This window comes from Schistocerca piceifrons, chromosome 2, assembly GCF_021461385.2.
Source record: "Schistocerca piceifrons isolate TAMUIC-IGC-003096 chromosome 2, iqSchPice1.1, whole genome shotgun sequence".
NCBI lineage: Eukaryota > Metazoa > Arthropoda > Insecta > Orthoptera > Acrididae > Schistocerca > Schistocerca piceifrons.
The window spans coordinates 325,544,842-325,562,694 of NC_060139.1; the positions used below are offsets into that span (position 1 = coordinate 325,544,842).

The following is a 17,853-nucleotide window of genomic DNA, read 5'->3' on the forward strand; positions in this document are numbered from 1 at the left end:
TTACTTCTTATAGGGTCCATTGCAGTGTAACAAAATGCTGAATATCTTTTGCACAGCAGGAGGTGTGTGACACGACCCACTTAATCTGATATATATGCAGTAAATACAAAACTGGAAAAAAACTCTGATAATCCTTCTCCACTACCTCTATACATAACTGGAACAATCAGACATGTTATTTATGAACAATGAAATACCAGACTACAGTTAAGGATGAGTTGGAACTCTCCACTTGTTAGTGAAACTAGAAAACAATAGTAACAAACAAATTATTTTCCATCTAAGAAATAATATTTCTTCTATTTTATTCTGTGATCCTACACCCCTACATCTCAATTCACGAATTTCAAAATAAATATATCATTTTCCAGTTTTCTCCTTTTTCAGCACAGACAAACTTTTGTTCAGCCATCATAATTGTTTCTACTGTCTTTTCCATGTCCATTATGACCATACCCAACAGTCGAGATGAGCACACCGTAACCAAGCAATGTTATTATTAATCCCACTATTATTTTGAACTTAAATATGCAGAAACTGAATTTTGGTGAAAAAGAAATCAAATTAAATGACTTTATAGAAAATGAATATACTAACAAAAAATGATAACTACAAGATTACAAAAGACATATTTTGTATTGCTACACATAAATTCACAAAGATAATTCCAAACCTTGTAGTGTAAAACATAAGCATAACAAAAGCCAAAAAGAAAGTAATGTATTTCAGAGTCAACATACACAAAACAATAGTCACAATATGATAATATTCTGAACTGTAGAAAAGCTAATACTTGTTTACATTGAAGGCCATCCAAAAATACTGTATACCTTAACAACTGCATAAAAATACATATTAATGATGAAGAGGAACTGAAAAGAAAACAAGCATAAACATACTTCCTTCCATGGTAGAGCACTTGCCCGCGAAAGGCAAAGGTCCCGAGTTCGAGTCTCGGTCGGGCACACAGTTTTCATCTGCCAGAAAGTTTCATATCAGCGCACACTCCGCTGCAGAGTGAAAATCTCATTCTGGAAGCATAAACATACTTCCCAGTTTGGCACACTGAATTAGAAAGAGTTTTATAGTTCTGGCAGCAAAGTGTATGGCTCTCTATGACAGCTTTCAGCTAGATTTTGCTATGGGGAGTTTGACAATGAGCTAACCAAGTATTCAACACAATTGAACATTGAGAAATAAACAGAAACTACCATAGTTATCATTGTTGTAATGTTTAAGAGAATGATGAAATTATGTTTTTAACAAAAATGAGAGAGTATTTTTTTCTTGAGTTTTATAGTAAACCTTCCTTCACCTTTAAACTAGGAAACTGCTCTTCTGCCAGCAGAGAGAGACTCTGTCTCTTTGGGCTTCCTCCATTATCTTGAGATTGCAGAGCTCTCCCTTACTCTAACTTATTCAGTTTCTTATGTCCTCTACAGTTATTTTGACAATTGGAATTAGATTTCCATTTTTGGCCATCACTTATGCAGCATGTTTTGCACATTTGAGCTGAGGCAGCCAAGATTCTTACTCTTTTTACTGGCACAGTTGTTTGTCAGACTCAGACTGCTGGTTGGAGGTTGTCATCAATAAAATTGCTTTAGTCCTTCGTGTGTGGAATGGACAAAGTTCTCACTATTGAGTGTACCTTCTCTACCTATAATTCCCATACAAACAGAAAAATAAAATAGAGCTTCAGGACAGTGTGGTGGTGATATTTCAGAATCTGCATAGTATGTGGCTATCAGATGCATGGTAAGTTACAAAGTATAAATGCACTCATTTAATTCTTGATTAAACAAGCTTAAACTTTTCTGTAAATGAATTTTGTAGTAATGGAAGATAGGCAGTGAGTGACAGCATGCACACCAATATCTGGGAAGGTGAAAGCATTAGAAGTTAAAGTAAGTAGAAGAATATAAATGGCAATTGTGAGACAGTAAATGTTATGACATGACACATAAATAATAGTGGATATGAATGTGTGGCTGAATGAAGTGCAGATTATGTGTAAGCAACAAATGCTTAAAATTAAGGTTTGTGAAAAGCTGGACATCATACATAATAGCAATGTACAATTCCATAAACACTGCATGACTCATGAACTGTTATGTGTGTAACACTAACTACCTTCCTAATAATAGGACCTATAACTGTAATTTAGTTTCATTTGAATGTGACAAATTAACAATACATAAATGCCTCTAACATACACAATGTCGCGATGACCTAAGGTTTTTCCAAACAGTACTACAGCTTAAGCATTATTAATAATACAGCAGTAAGTGTAACAGCTTTACATAATTTGCAAATAGGATTCATGTAATATCCAAACACAGTTCAGGTGGCTTGAGATTTAATGAGATGCAATATCTTTTTATGATAATACATGTACTGAAATATAAGGCAGCTGAAGAACAACTAGGCAAGAAGACCAAGCCTAGTGCATTATGTGTGAGATATTAAACTTAACTGATGAAAGTAGAAAACGTAAAAATTCAGTAAACCAAGCACACAAAAGGGAATAAAAACACCTCTGACATGAGACTGACGGGAAAAGCAAAATATCAAAATCGGAATGGATGGAGAAGAAATGCTTTGCTGAAGCATGATTGACGACAATGGAAAAGACGCTGCTGGTGGGAAAAGTAAAGAAACCTTCGGGAGTAGTAACTATGCGAAGTCGACGAGGCTTGTACAGGACAGACCAATGTGAAGAGCTGTATCTAAGTCTTCACTCTGAGGACAACAAAAACATAGCAAACAACAATGGACCCAAAATAAAAACTGTGTAGTACCACATCTGATTACTTCAATTTCTGGGTGCCTATCAGTACGTAACTGACATCAAAATGCTATGCAAGTAAGCTAAAAACCACACTGCAACAACAGGCTGTCTTTCCTTGAAAAATGTTTTCCATAATGGATGCAGTTGGATTCCACGACTGTTCCTGCAGAGGGTAAAGCTGAAGGAAAACCGCTACCAGTCACTTTTGAAAGCAGTTTCTTAAAACACAATTGGTGTAGGGTCATCTTTATGTGATTACATTCAACTTCTTTACACACTCAATATTGGCGATCATTGTTTAACGCAACAACAAAACTTATGTGATGTTCACTAAGGAGATGTAAATGACAGCACTGACAGACACAAAGTGATAAAAGTTAAATGTACTAATATACTTACATATAGATTCTTTTTCAAATGGTAATAAATGTGGTAAGGAAATAATAGTAGCACCAATAAATATGCAATAACTATTTGCTAATTCGATCTGTATGTAACTGCATTACTATATTCTATTCTTGTCACTTTTTCTTTGAGTACTTTCTGTCATGTCTCCATAGCGACGACATACTTTGCCTGTTATGTTAAACATTGCACTCCAACAACGAATGTGTATAGAGGAAACTGAAGGTAATAGCCTGAGTATCTGTGTATGGCAAGAATAGCTGTGTTTTAAGGAAACTGGTGACTAATAGCGGATTTTATTCAGCATCCTCTTTGAGAGATCGGACTGCTTGAGCTTCTTGTTCATGAGCGAAACTTTTCATAACAAAAAGTGGCTTAAAGTTAACAATTCAAAGGCGACACTGCAATTTTTTGTTCTTGTGTTTATGCTAGTTGCGAGAAATAACAAGTTTTGCATCTTCTTACACAGCAGGTGTAATATCATTCATAAGTATCACAAACAACAACAGACACAAAATAGAGCGCTGTGGAACACCATCTCTGCTTCAAATCCTGAGTGGAAGTGATATACAATACACTGCTTTCTGTTACTCTGGTAAGCTTACCTACACTACTGGCTATTAAAATACACCAAGAAGAAATGCAGATGATAAATGGGTATTCATTGGACAGATATGTTATACCAGGACTGACATGTGATTACATTTTCACGCAATTTGGGTGCATAGATCCTGAGAAATCAATATCCAGAACAACCACCTCTGGCCGTAATAACGGCCTTGATATGCCTGGGCATGAAAACAAACAGAGCTTGGATGGCGTGTACAGGTACAGTTGCCCATGCAGCTTCAACACGATACCACAGTTCATCAAGAGTAGTGACTGACGTATTGTGACGAGCCAGTTGCTCGGCCACCATTGACCAGACGCTTTCAGTTGGTGAGAGATCTGGAGAATGTGCTGGCCAGGGCAGCAGTCGAATATTTTCTGTATTCAGAAAGGCCCGTACAGGACCTGCAACATGAGGTGGTGCATAATCTGGCTGAAATGTAGACTTTCGCAGGGATCGAATGAAGGGTAGAACCACGGGTCGTAACGCATACGAAATATAACGTCCACTGTTCAAAGTGCTGTCAATGCGAACAAGAGGTGACCGAGACGTGTAACCAATGGCACCCGATACCTTCACGCCAGGTCATACGCCAGTATGGCAATGACGGATACACGCCTCCAGTGTGCGTTCACCGCGATGTCGCCAAACACGGATGCGACCACCACGATGCTGCAAACAGAACCTGGATTCATCAGAAAAAATTACGTTTTGCCATTCGTGCACCCAGGTTCGTCGTTGAGTACACCATGACAGGCGCTCCTGTCAGTGATACAGCGTCTAGGGTAACCGCAGCCATGGTCTCCGAGCTGATTGTCCTTGCTGCTGTAAACGTCGTCGAACTGTTCGTGCAGATGGTTGCTGTCTTGCAAACGTCCCCATATGTTGACTCAGGGATCGAGACGTGGCTGCACGATCCGTCACAGCCATGCGGGTAAGATCCCTGTCACCTCGACTGCTAGTGATACAAGGCCGTTGGGATCCAGCACGGCGTTCCGTATTACCCTCCTGAACCCACCGATTTCATATTCTGCTAACAGTCATTGGATCTCGACCAACGCGAGCAGCAATGTCGCGATACGATAAACCGCAATCGCGATAGGCTACAATCCGACCTTTATCAAAGTCGAAAACGTGATGGTACGCATTTCTTCTCCTTACACGAGGCATCACAACAACGTTTCACCAGGCAACACCGGGCAACTGCTGTTTGTGTATGAGAAATCGGTTGGAAACTTTCCTCATGTCAGCACGTTGTAGGTGTCGCCACTGGCGCCAACCTTGTGTGAATGCTCTGAAAAGCTAATCATTTGCATATCACAGCATGTTCTGCCTGTGGGTTAAACTTCGCCTCTGTAGCACGTCATCTTCGTGGTGTAGCACTTTTAATGGCCAGTAGTGTAGCATCGTGTCAAGCACTTTTTCGCTATCGGGCTATTTGCGTGTAATTTTTGTGCTCAGAACATTTCATTGCACGAAATGACTCGTGTTTATACATCTATGGCGACGTCAGGCCGCGATAACATATTGTAGGTCTGCGCGCGTGCGCGAAGCGGGCGCTCGTCTGGAGGGGGGAAGGAGTGCTCGGAGAGACCGCCGGGCGGCGCTGGCGGCGCGGCCGGGCGCGTAACGCGACGAGGAGCCGGAGCGGCGGCGGGCAGCCTGGGCCGCAGCAGCAGCCAGCATGCAGCAGCCGCCGCCACAGCCAGCGCCGCGCGCCGGCGCCGGCTCCGACGCAGACGTGGACCCCGGACCCGGGCCCGGCCCGGCGGTCGACCCGCCGCTGCCCGACGACGACGACGGCTGCAGCCCCGAGGAGCGGGCCATCTTCGCCGAGAACGTGCAGCGCCTCGCGCTCAGTCTGCAGGTGCGACGCGCTTTTCGCAAAAGCCGCCTTGTCTGTCAGTGTGAGTGTGTCTGTGTGTGTGGAGGGGGGGTCCCGGCGTGCACCACTCTGTGTGTGTACGTGTGTGTGTGTGAGGCGAGTCACCGCCGGCACGTGACACGTCGTCACGCCCCCGGTACGACATCTTTTTCCTGTAACCGGTCGCACCTCGATATGCAAGTGTGGGCTCAGCGTCACTCACTGATAGTTTTATTGTGTAATAAGATGAGTCACGCCGTAAAGGGATAGCTCCTTCATGGCAACACGGAGGAGAGTGGGGGGTGGGGGCATTCAGAACGTGACTGGCATTCTGGTTATCGCTTGTTTATGGTATCGTGCCACAATCGGTGACCTTATTCGTTTGAAACCTAACCCGATGATACTTTATTTTCGAGATTTCCAAAACTAGTTTCACGTGGCTGAAGTTGCGGAATTTTAGCAGCTGTAAATGTTTTTCTTCACTGCCAGAGTGCTTGTGATGCTCTTGTATTAATTAATTCCATCTTAAGATTTTTTTGCTAACGTAATATGCTAAGTAGGGTTTTTGCTGATGCTGAAATTTTGGTTAATTTGAAAGCGAATCCTTAGAGCTTAAAACGGAGACCGGCTACCCAGAACAGCTACAGGCGTTGCGTACCGTTTTCGGTGAAAGGTGCTTCACTGCCCGCACAGAAATAACCCATTTACATTGCGTTATGAATGTATTTTTAAACAAATTTAGTGACCCTCGCACCATGTATCTTAGGAACAATAACAGTAGTATCATTTCGTCCCTGCCACAGTTCTACCTCCTTTACCGTCCCAGCCACCCCTCCATCCACCCGGCAACACACAGTCACAGAAAAATGGCTCTCGATTTCATCACCTCTTCGCATAATTACAGGCACGTAGTTGTGATCCTCTGACAGGTACACTGATAACCGCAGTATCGTATATACCTCTATAATTTTTGTACATCATTCTATAGGGCACAGCGAGTAATTAAATCCGTTTCAAGTCTTTCGCTACAGCGTTCTTTCATTAATGCTCTGTGTGCCAATGACGGCTCCCGCTGTTCATTCCCTTTATAAGAAATGTAAAAAATGCGTAATACCTGCCTTACAGTAAAGGAATACTCTGCGAACGCCTGGCAGAGAGGAAGCTGCAGAACGAAAATGATTTCTCAGCTGTTCTGCAGTGTCTGCTGTTTCTTTAGTGCTTTCTCACAAAAGCTGGAAGGCGCTCAAGTTTAGTTAATTGCTAAACAACGGCAGATAAAATAATCGCTATCGTTAAAGAGTTAATGTTTGACCATGGTAGTCCCCATTGTTTTACTGCAATGATTTTATATCGTTTAAGATAGATAAAAATTTGAAAATTTCTCGTTTTGAAGTTTAAATTTCAAGGAACAAGAAATAAATCCACACTTGCCTCAGCAGCAACAGAGTTTTGCTTTTCATCTCGGATTTCACTAGATTGCTTCGCTGGTAATCGTCTGCACAAGAAGAATGTTAAGAAAAATGTGTAGTAGTGAAGATGACGTTGAACGGCAAGAAATTTACGTCTGGTCCTTCAAGAGAAGCGCATTTTCATTAGGCACCCAATAAATTTCAAAGGTGGTACTGCCTGATATGTTTCAGTTATGAATAATATCTTGTCTGTCAGACTGGGTCAGGAGAAAATACACTCCTGGAAATTGAAATAAGAACACCGTGAATTCATTGTCCCAGGAAGGGGAAACTTTATTGACACATTCCTGGGGTCAGATACATCACATGATCACACTGACAGAACCACAGGCACATAGACACAGGCAACAGAGCATGCACAATGTCGGCACTAGTACAGTGTATATCCACATTTCGCAGCAATGCAGGCTGCTATTCTCCCATGGAGACGATCGTAGAGATGCTGGACGTAGTCCTGTGGAACGGCTTGCCATGCCATTTCCACCTGGCGCCTCAGTTGGACCAGCGTTCGTGCTGGACGTGCAGACCGCGTGAGACGACGCTTCATCCAGTCCCAAACATGCTCAATGGGGGACAGATCCGGAGATCTTGCTGGCCAGGGTAGTTGACTTACACCTTCTAGAGCACGTTGGGTGGCACGGGATACATGCGGACGTGCATTGTCCTGTTGGAACAGCAAGTTCCCTTGCCGGTCTAGGAATGGTAGAACGATGGGTTCGATGACGGTTTGGATGTACCGTGCACTATTCAGTGTCCCCTCGACGATCACCAGTGGTGTACGGCCAGTGTAGGAGATCGCTCCCCACACCATGATGCCGGGTGTTGGCCCTGTGTGCCTCGGTCGTATGCAGTCCTGATTGTGGCGCTCACCTGCACGGCGCCAAACACGCATACGACCATCATTGGCACCAAGGCAGAAGCGACTCTCATCGCTGAAGACGACACGTCTCCATTCGTCCCTCCATTCACGCCTGTCGCGACACCACTGGAGGCGGGCTGCACGATGTTGGGGCGTGAGCGGAAGACGGCCTAACGGTGTGCGGGACCGTAGCCCAGCTTCATGGAGACGGTTGCGAATGGTCCTCGCCGATACCCCAGGAGCAACAGTGTCCCTAATTTGCTTGGAAGTGGCGGTGCGGTCCCCTACGGCACTGCGTAGGATCCTACGGTCTTGGCGTGCATCCGTGCGTCGCTGCGGTCCGGTCCCAGGTCGACGGGCACGTGCACCTTCCGCCGACCACTGGCGACAACATCGATGTACTGTGGAGACCTCACGCCCCACGTGTTGAGCAATTCGGCGGTACGTCCACCCGGCCTCCCGCATGCCCACTATACGCCCTCGCTCAAAGTCCGTCAACTGCACATACGGTTCACGTCCACGCTGTCGCGGCATGCTACCAGTGTTAAAGACTGCGATGGAGCTCCGTATGCCACGGCAAACTGGCTGACACTGACGGCGGCGGTGCACAAATGCTGCGCAGCTAGCGCCATTCGACGGCCAACACCGCGGTTCCTGGTGTGTCCGCTGCGCCGTGCGTGTGATCATTGCTTGTACAGCCCTCTCGCAGTGTCCGGAGCAAGTATGGTGGGTCTGACACACCGGTGTCAATGTGTTCTTTTTTCCATTTCCAGGAGTGTATATAGACAATGACAGCATATATATTAATATAAAGCTGATTTTAATCTTAAAGGATTTCCTATGTCACTGCAATAAGTATGTAAAAAGTCACAAACATGAGGAAATCATTTTTAGCTACGCTAAATTGCTGTAAACAATTTTGGTGGATGTTTGAGCTTTTTAAACACAGAATACCAAAAAAGTTTCATGTTTACGCCAACAGATAAACAAGACTGTCAGCTAGAATTGGATGTGTTCTTGATTAAAGTCAGCGATTGCTAAACATGAGTGATTGCTAAAGGGTATATTTGTTATGCATATTAGTGCAACCATCTAACTGGTTGGACACTCAAATAAGTAAAAAAAAAAAAAAAAATCGATATCGGAACTGGGTCAGTCGCTTACCGTCAGTGACGTTTGTAAATACATAATACATTAGGTACACCTATGATTAGTTGGAATATTTGTGACGAGAAAATAGAATAGAAAAGAATCGGAATACCACTGGTTTCGGACATTTCGCAAACGCAATCAAAAGAAACGTTACCGACCCGATACAGGGATTCGGTTTAAGCTACTTCGAGCCGTTTTCCTACATGTAATACACTGAAGCGTCGGTCCCAGGACCGATTGCCAAATTCGAAGACACATTTCAAGTTTTTATAAGTAAGTCAGCATTGTACTGCTGTTCACTACCTTGTGCCTTTCCTTCTGATATTTTGAAAGTAAGATATGTAAAGCTTTCTTTCTGAAATTTTGTGTACACCATGGACCAGTCAATCATTTAGTATTTGTGACTTATTTTCCACACATCGTACTTAGTTTTAGGACTGGTATATCCACAGGCCATCAGAATGTAACGTGCGTCAATTTTGTTATAATCTAAATAAAATTTTCTTTCTAATTATTTATTTATTGCGTGGTTACTCAGCGCTAAGATAAAAAATACAAAAGTAAATTACTAATACATATTGTCTTAAGTTGTTTAAGAGCACTCAAAGGCCTTGGTGTAGATAATGAACTCTAGTATCATTTAAAAACAGTATCATGCTTCTCGAGTTGCAAAATAAATTTTATTGTTTACGACACATCATTTGTGTTAGCGTCTGATCGCTTTCTTTGTTGCTCTGTTTAAGTGCTGGTGGTATGGTGGGATGTTCCTTATGTCGTTTCCATTCCTTGTTCCTTTCCGTTTTTTTATAGCTCTTCCCTTGTAGTTAAGCCTTTACAAGCAACTGGGTTCTTGGTACCGTTAGCAATTTCTCTCGCTCGTGAAATAAGGCTTATAACTATTAGTGCTGTACTCGACGTTGTTAATTACAATTGTAAATTCTCAGTATAAGTAAAATCACCAATACTTCATTGAATCTAATTACATTCTGCATTTTACTAATCACTGCGAGATCGAATTCTGAATGTTTACTAGAGTTTTGCTTAACTTAACCTTATCGTACTTACAACCTCGTCTCAAACTTACAAAATTAATGGCATCATTACTGCCTCACTGAACACATACCATATCTGCAATATATATATTTTAACAAGCAGTTTAAGAAATCACTAGTTTTCCGTTAAACCCATCTTCCGCTCTGTGTTGAAATGATCACTGTGTACCAGTAATTCAGTTGTAGGCCTTATACCAATAATGTCAGAAATACAGATGGAGCTGGTATCCCGTTCACATGTCGACTCTCACAATTTGAGGCAATGAAAACGAAATAAAGCTTTTTTATTTCCATCTTGTATATAGTCATAGAAACATTGTGGGAACTGGTGCAAGCGTTGGCCTGCGCAAAACGCATTTTCGCATTACACACGTAGAATATTGTTCATCACAGTAATGTTCACTTAAGCATTTGTGCATATACATTTATGCCCGGAAGGCCTTGTCTCTGTCAAGCAATGGGATATAGTTATGTTATTTACGGGATATATCACGTGTCGTTAGTACATACCTGTGTGTTATGAGGAGATTGCAAGAAATCCCAGTATCGATCGACATGCTACATTTGCGTAGATGAAGAATACGTTTCGTTTTACAGCCTCGACGATATTTACAACGGCCAGTTGTACATATTCATGTACAGTTGTACAAGTTATGACTTCTTGTAACACACACACACACACACACACACACACACACACACAAGCGCGAGCGCACGCACGCAAATGATTACAAGCGAGTCGAAGCACTTATGCACATATCTAAACTCGTTTAAAACAGCAGGGTTTATGAATATAATGAGAGTGCCTTTGGCAGTTCATTAATTTCTGGAAACGGGCATTCATTTCCGAGCACTCCACGCGGTTAGAGGTGACAATGTTCGGAGAACAGACGCCACGGCGTTTCCGAATTATGCGCATGTTCCCGGCGCATCCCGCCATAAATCCAGGTAGCGCTGCGTTACCGCTGGTTCCCGCTGGGGTCCATTATGTTCGTGCTGGCTCGACACCACCACACTGTTTTCGTGTACGTGTAAAAGGCTTAAAAATGTTCGTCGCTTGTGGACATGTTGACGTCTTCATTCAGAAAATTATTTTCGGTAATGCACGACCGAGCATTATCTCAGCAAGCGCCAGGGGAAAGCCTATCGGAATTTATTCCCGGCGTTGCTTCTTCTGTCCAGCAGATGAATCACCCGGGCTATCTCCGATCGCGAGAGTGGTCCCGAGCCTTTATGCGTCTTCCCTTGTGTTTTCACTCTCTTTCCCCTCTTCCTTCCATCGTATCTTTGTTTCCCTAGTTCTTCGGTTAATGCCCGCCCTTCTATGGCCTCTTTCGTTGTGTTTTTTACATCTGTCCCTTCCTGCGTGCGCGCGTGTGTGTGTGTTGTGCGTGTGTGTGGGGCTGGAGGGAGGGGAGGGGGAAGAGGGGGGAGGGGCAGAAAGAGTGAGTGAGCCGTTGTGTTTCTGGAGCTGGCCGGCTGTTACGGTGTCACTGAACATCCGGCGGAATGATTTCATCCGCTGGACCACCTGCCAGCCGGCGGTAACCCTCGCTTTCTTATTCGTGCCGCTCCGGCCCTTTCTTCGTCTGTTAACACATACATTTCCACTTGTAGAAAACTTACAAAACAATGGAAATGTCGCGCTACTACAGAGGTAGTTGTGATACTGTTCAACGAACGATCTTACACTGTGACGACCTTTCCGTACGTCGGCTCTGTATTACGCAAAGAACTGTAGGTTGTGTGACAGCGGATATTTACTTTATTCCCTACAGTGTCTTTCAGGGCATGCCGTGTAAGGTGCCAGTAAGGATCAATCTGGCGAAGGGTATATATAAGAACAGAAGACCAGCACGATTTACTTCGAAATTATGTAGAACAAATCACTTTACAGGCTACGTAAACATGATTTATCTCCGTTTACAGTTGTGTGGAATGCATTTGTATATTACTACATGCGTAATATTTAACAAAAACGAACATGTTTGTCTTTGACATTATGCGTGTTACTGGCGGCAATATTTAAATTTAACAGTAAAAGAAAACATCTTTGCCTTAAATACTTCAGCCGGCCATTGTAGCCGAGCAGTTTTAGGCACTTAAGTTTGGAGCGGCGCGACCGCTACGGTCGCAGGTTCGAATCCTGCCTCGGGCATGGATGTGTGTGATGTCCTTAGGTTAGTTAGGTTTAAGTAGTTCTAAGTTCTAGGGACTGATGACCTCAGCTGTTAAATCCCGTAGTGTTCAGAGCCATTTTTGAACCTTAACTACCACACAGACCCGTATTAATCCGATAGTCCTTGTACGTTAAGTTTACAGCTTCTACAGATTTCGAAAAAGCTTTCCTCACTCCTAACGTGTACGAGCATTGATTCACAATGAAAGTAATCAAACGCTGACCAATATTTGTTAGAAAGAAGTGAAGAAATTGTGCATAATCTGCTTGGAAAGATTGCCGTATAACATAGGTCGGAATTTAAGGTAGATTGTTCACATGTGCACAGAAAACATGTGAAATATATTACTTACGAAAGCGTTGTGATAGTCGAACATAACTTCTGTAATTCCTTCTTCCACTTAAATTAGTCTGGGACGACAAATAAGACAGTAACTGAAAACAAAGTTTTCGTTATGTGTTATTTATAGTGAGTAATCGAATACGGGAAAAGTGCGGAAAAAATACAACAAAATTTAATCTGTTTGTGGCACCGTACATAGACCCCTAAAATGTTGACTTCAAACGGGATAATGACTACGCCAGTGTTGTAGTATAAGAGCAGTAATGCAATACGAAAGAGATTATAGGAAAAGGAATGAGAGTTTACAAATAGAGCTGCCAGTAAAAGCAGTAAAATTCAAGGTTAGGGAACACAAAGGAAAGTAGCTTCATCAAGCAGGAAAAGAATGGAAGCCCCAGACTCCTAAAAAGCTTGACAAATCAACCAGCTGGATGAAAAGATTTTGAATGCAACAGACGAGGTAGTGAGGCATGCTGTGAAATCAGAACATACCTGAGAAGGTGAAGGAGAAAGAGGCAGAGGAGGAACAAAGTGTTCGTGTTCCTAAGAAACATGATTTATATCAACACTTGAGCTTGAGGATTCACTGATTACGCCCAGCAACAATTGTAAAGGCTTGTTTTAAATAACTCTGCGCCCTCGTCAATAGCTTACATATTTCTACATTGGGCTCATCTCCTTGACTGGTAGCTCACGCACATCTAACCCTTATGCCAAACAAAGTAATACCACCTCGACGATTAATTCTCTATGCGGCTGTTCAGCATTGCTTACACGTTTTTGTTTCTTCTTGGTTACAAATTTTACACAGTTATCGAACGAGTGATCAACCAGCGTCACATTATTTTACTACGATCTAATTAACACTGGAGTATATTTCCTCTCCGACAGGGATGTGTTGATTCTTACCCAAATTAGAATGGCTCGTTCTTGCCTCTACTATGAATTTTATGCTATTATGATTACACTATTACTTTACGAAAATGAAGTTGCCGGACCCAAGACCAAGGAGTTACTTAGTGGCAAGTAACAAAGTAATGTAGTATGGCATATTTTGCAAGGACATAGCACCGACAGAAATATCACCATGAGTTTGACACCCTCTGAAACAAGGCCATCAGCCGTCACATGAACTGTCGAAAGACCTTGATTGATGAAAGAACCAAAATTCCAAGAGCAATGAAGCTGCTTCAAACGCATACAATGCTAGTTCTTATGCCGATTTTGTGCGAACTGATAGGTCAGAGTATTATCCTCTTTATGAAATATGAACACACCGACGTTCAACGTTTGGTATTTTCTTTTTCTACTAAGTCCAAACGTTCTCAAAATACGTTGCACATTTTTTTGAATTTTCATCCAACCCCCTGCATGCTTCACTGTCTCAAAATAAGTTACGAATTGAAATACAGATTTCAGTAGTTTTATTGTGTTTATAGCTCTAGCACTCAGCTAACGAAAACATTGTATTACGTGATGCAATTAGGAACATGAAAGAGTTTATATTATGTTTTCGCTTGTTGCATAAAGACAGACGCTACATTAGTCCATACTACAATGCATAAATTTTCTAATACATTATTACTGTGATTTTAAGAAGTATGCTCTATACATTGATCGGGTGTGATAAATCACAGTTAGACGAAGCTACCGGATTACAATTTTAAAAGCATGGTTCCTAAGCTGGTCCAGTTGGTGGGCTTGACAGTGAAGTGTCTTTCGAAGCACAGAGTAGGCTCATAAAGGGCACAAGTACTTGTCATGCCCATTGTTTGCCATTCATGGTTCGCTTTGTCATACAAGTATATAAAGGGGTGGTTAAAACAGTCAGCCATTAGACTGTGAAATTACAGAGTAACCAAAGGTACAGAAGAAAGTAATTAGTTAGGCGCCAAGAGATAAGTGGGAAAGAAAATAGACGTAGAAGAGGTTGTGGAGGAGGCAGGTACTTCACGGATCAAATAGAGTGCGGGGATTGAAAATTAGTGGCTTTGACACAGAGACGTAGATATGCTGATTGACTACATCAGGGCATATAGGAAAAGTGGTCTACCCGAATTTGTAACGCAAATAGTAGCACTTCTAGTAGAAGAAGGATCGATGTCCGCACCTGCCGAAGAAGAATGAAAAAACCTAACTATGCCATAGAGCTACGCGCCACAAGCCACTTCATGGTATGTAGCGTAAGTTACATTGTGTACAACAGTCACGACCACTACAGCTGAATGAGCGTCTCTGTGACACCTCCGTGCTAACTAAGTGAGACAGTGACGAAACGTGCTGCTCTTCTTTGGAGATTCTCTATTTCTTCTATCAATCTTATGTTGTAACGGTCACAAAGCGACGAGAGATACTCAGATAGCGGCCGAACAGTGGTTTCGAGATTGGACTTCACTTCCTGGGAATTCTTCTGATGAATCGTAGTTTAGTTCCTGTCTTTCCTACGATTAGTTCCAAACGGTCGTTTAAATCGATCCGCATGCATACTCCAGATATTTAGTAGATGTGACTGCTTCCGGTGAATATTCGGCAATCATGAAATCATACCACGATGCTATAATTAAAATGAGAGGTCTAGGGCTGTAATTGTCGTATGGCAGCGAGACTTGGTAGATATTCTGATGCGTTAATGCGGAAACGGTTTACGCTGGAAAAATTTAATTCCAATTTTGGCCACCAGGTGCAAATCTGACTCTGTGAATACAAGAAAATCGTATATAAATGTACCTATATGCAATGGAATAGAAACGGGACGTGGGCAGAAAAGGTTAAACAAGTGAGAAAGGCAAATTCGGCAGTTCTGTGTATTCACCACGCCCTGTACTGTAAAATTTGCCTCGTCACTCCCTAGAATACTGCCCGGCCACATGTCAGCAACTTCGATCCATACCAGAAACCGAAGATCAAATTAATTCAGAACGTTCAAGTGGTTCAAATGGCTCTGAGGACAGTGGGACTTAACTTATGAGGTCATCAGTCCCCTAGAACCTAGAACTACTTAAACCTAACCAACCTAAGGACATCATACACACCCATGCCCGAGGCAGGATTCGAACCTGCGACCGTAGCACTCACGTGGTTCCATACTGTAGCGCCTAGAACCGCTCGGCCACCCCGGCCGGCTCAGAACGTTGTTTTGTACCATGAGGTATCAGTTGCTGCGTCCCCTGGACTTTGTGCGGATACCAGTGTAAAATAGACCGAAGAACTTTCCGTGCTGTTGAGCATGGGATGGACAATTCTTGTGATACTGCACGAGCACTAGCAGTACCTGCGGCACATCTTACGTGGTCAGTTACAGCAACAGCAACTTCGTCAATAACTTCCACCGGGTTAGGACGTCTTCTTCTTCCAGGTGCCACACCTAGTCCACCCGTGTTTTCAATTTCACTATCATCTTCCTCAAAACTTTCAGTGGACGATACTCTCTCAATGCAGCACTGTAACTGCTGCCGCTCACATAAAACAGTTTCTCTTCTGGAAAACCAAACTGTGCGCACTCACGCTGTGGATTGTCCAGTGACAATGTGGATGTCAAACCGTCATACAGTGTACAGTGCCAGATTTGCACCTGGTGGCCGCAATTGGAACTAATTTGTTTTCCAGCGTAAATCGGTTCCTCATTAATCCATTAGTATATCTACAAAGTTTCGCTGCCACGAGATAATTACCGTCCACACTAGACCTTGTGAGTAACTAACTGCAGTTCAATTTTAGCCGCCCTGTACATAACAGGTCTTGCAGCCTATTTATGTATAATATGTTACATTTATTTATGGTGAGCACCAACTGCCAATCGAAGCACGAAGTGTTAATGCTGCGTAAGTCTTCCCGCGATTCTCTAAAATTTCCTTGCGCTGTGACTTCTCCAAGTATACCAGCTTCATCTTGCGTATGTCAGAGAACCTTCACTTTAATATGTCAAAAGTTTACTGATTGAGGCTGCCGAATCCTAAACCGTTGTGCATCAAAAACTGGTATCTCATCAATAATTATAATCCGTTGAGACGCTATAGGACTCGGTGTTGTATAAGGCTTAGTCGTAAATTTATAATTATCACCTCGAAAAAATAGAGTTGCGACTCTGAAACTTGGTGGCGGTGTTAGTCCTTCCATACATATTCACTCTTCAGTGTGACGATTTTCCCTACGATGGATGACAAGGCGGAGGCCTTGATCGTAGAAGTCGCATTTTGACTCCAGGAAATTGCCACTCCGAAAAACTCCTCATCATCATCCTCGAAAGCCTGCCTCGCAATGGTTTCTTCGTTCAGGGGAAGAAAAAGAAGTAACAGGACGCCACATCAGAAAAATGGAGAGCGAGAGCCAAAATTTCAAAGCCCAAAGAAGTCACCGAAGCTTTGTTTTGATAGCTTTCCCTAAACCTGACCAGAAGATTTCGGTAGTATGCTCTAGTGGCAGTTTGCCTCTTAAGAGCACAATATGATAGCACCACACCTTGGCAGTACCAAAAGCACACTAACCATCGTCTTACCCGATGATGGTTGGACCTTCGTCTTTTGCGGCGATCGTCAGTCCACATGATCCCATTGCTTCCTTAGCGCCTTTGTTTGTGGTTATAAATGAGATACCCAGCATACATCCACTGAGTCGCTGAACAAGTCATTCGGACTGGCGTGACGGTGCTGCAACATTTCCTCTGCTCCTTCGGTCCGACCTTTAATGGGTGTGAATAGCCGTTGAACGTTTGTCACGTTCCAAAAGTTCCGAATGCTGGAAATAGGCCCATAACTAGTTTCCACTTTTCCCACCATGGCCTCAATTTTGGAACGTCGGTCTTTGAGCACCAGGGCCATTACTTCGATTGTGAATTTCTGTTCGTTACAGAGAGGTGGTCTGCCACTTCGGTTTACGGCATTGAGAATTATTTGTCCACACAAGAGGTGTCTACCATACTTAACCAATCTGTCATGTGATGTTTCATTGTTACCATAAACTTCCGGCAAATCGGCATTAATTGTTGCAATGTTGTTCCGCTTCAAAGGCAGAACAGGAATTACCACACGGTACTCCACTTTCATTAAAGGACTACACCATTTTGTTGTGCTTCCTCTAGAGGCGTTCTACGGTACTGTTGCGCCACGATTTCAACGTGGAGCAAGAGTGCA

At 42.9% G+C, this 17,853-nt stretch overlaps 1 protein-coding gene across 1 annotated transcript in view; it reads left to right on the forward strand.

Annotated features, from left to right (window-relative positions):
* The first annotated feature begins 5,490 nt into the window (after positions 1-5,490).
* LOC124775360 (protein sister of odd and bowel-like) overlaps positions 5,491-17,853 on the forward strand; it is a 216,278-nt gene continuing 203,915 nt past the window's right edge. The window contains exon 1 of the mRNA XM_047250192.1: positions 5,491-5,673. Within this exon, the coding sequence (XP_047106148.1) occupies positions 5,491-5,673 (183 nt within the window). The remainder of the gene's footprint in view (positions 5,674-17,853) is intronic.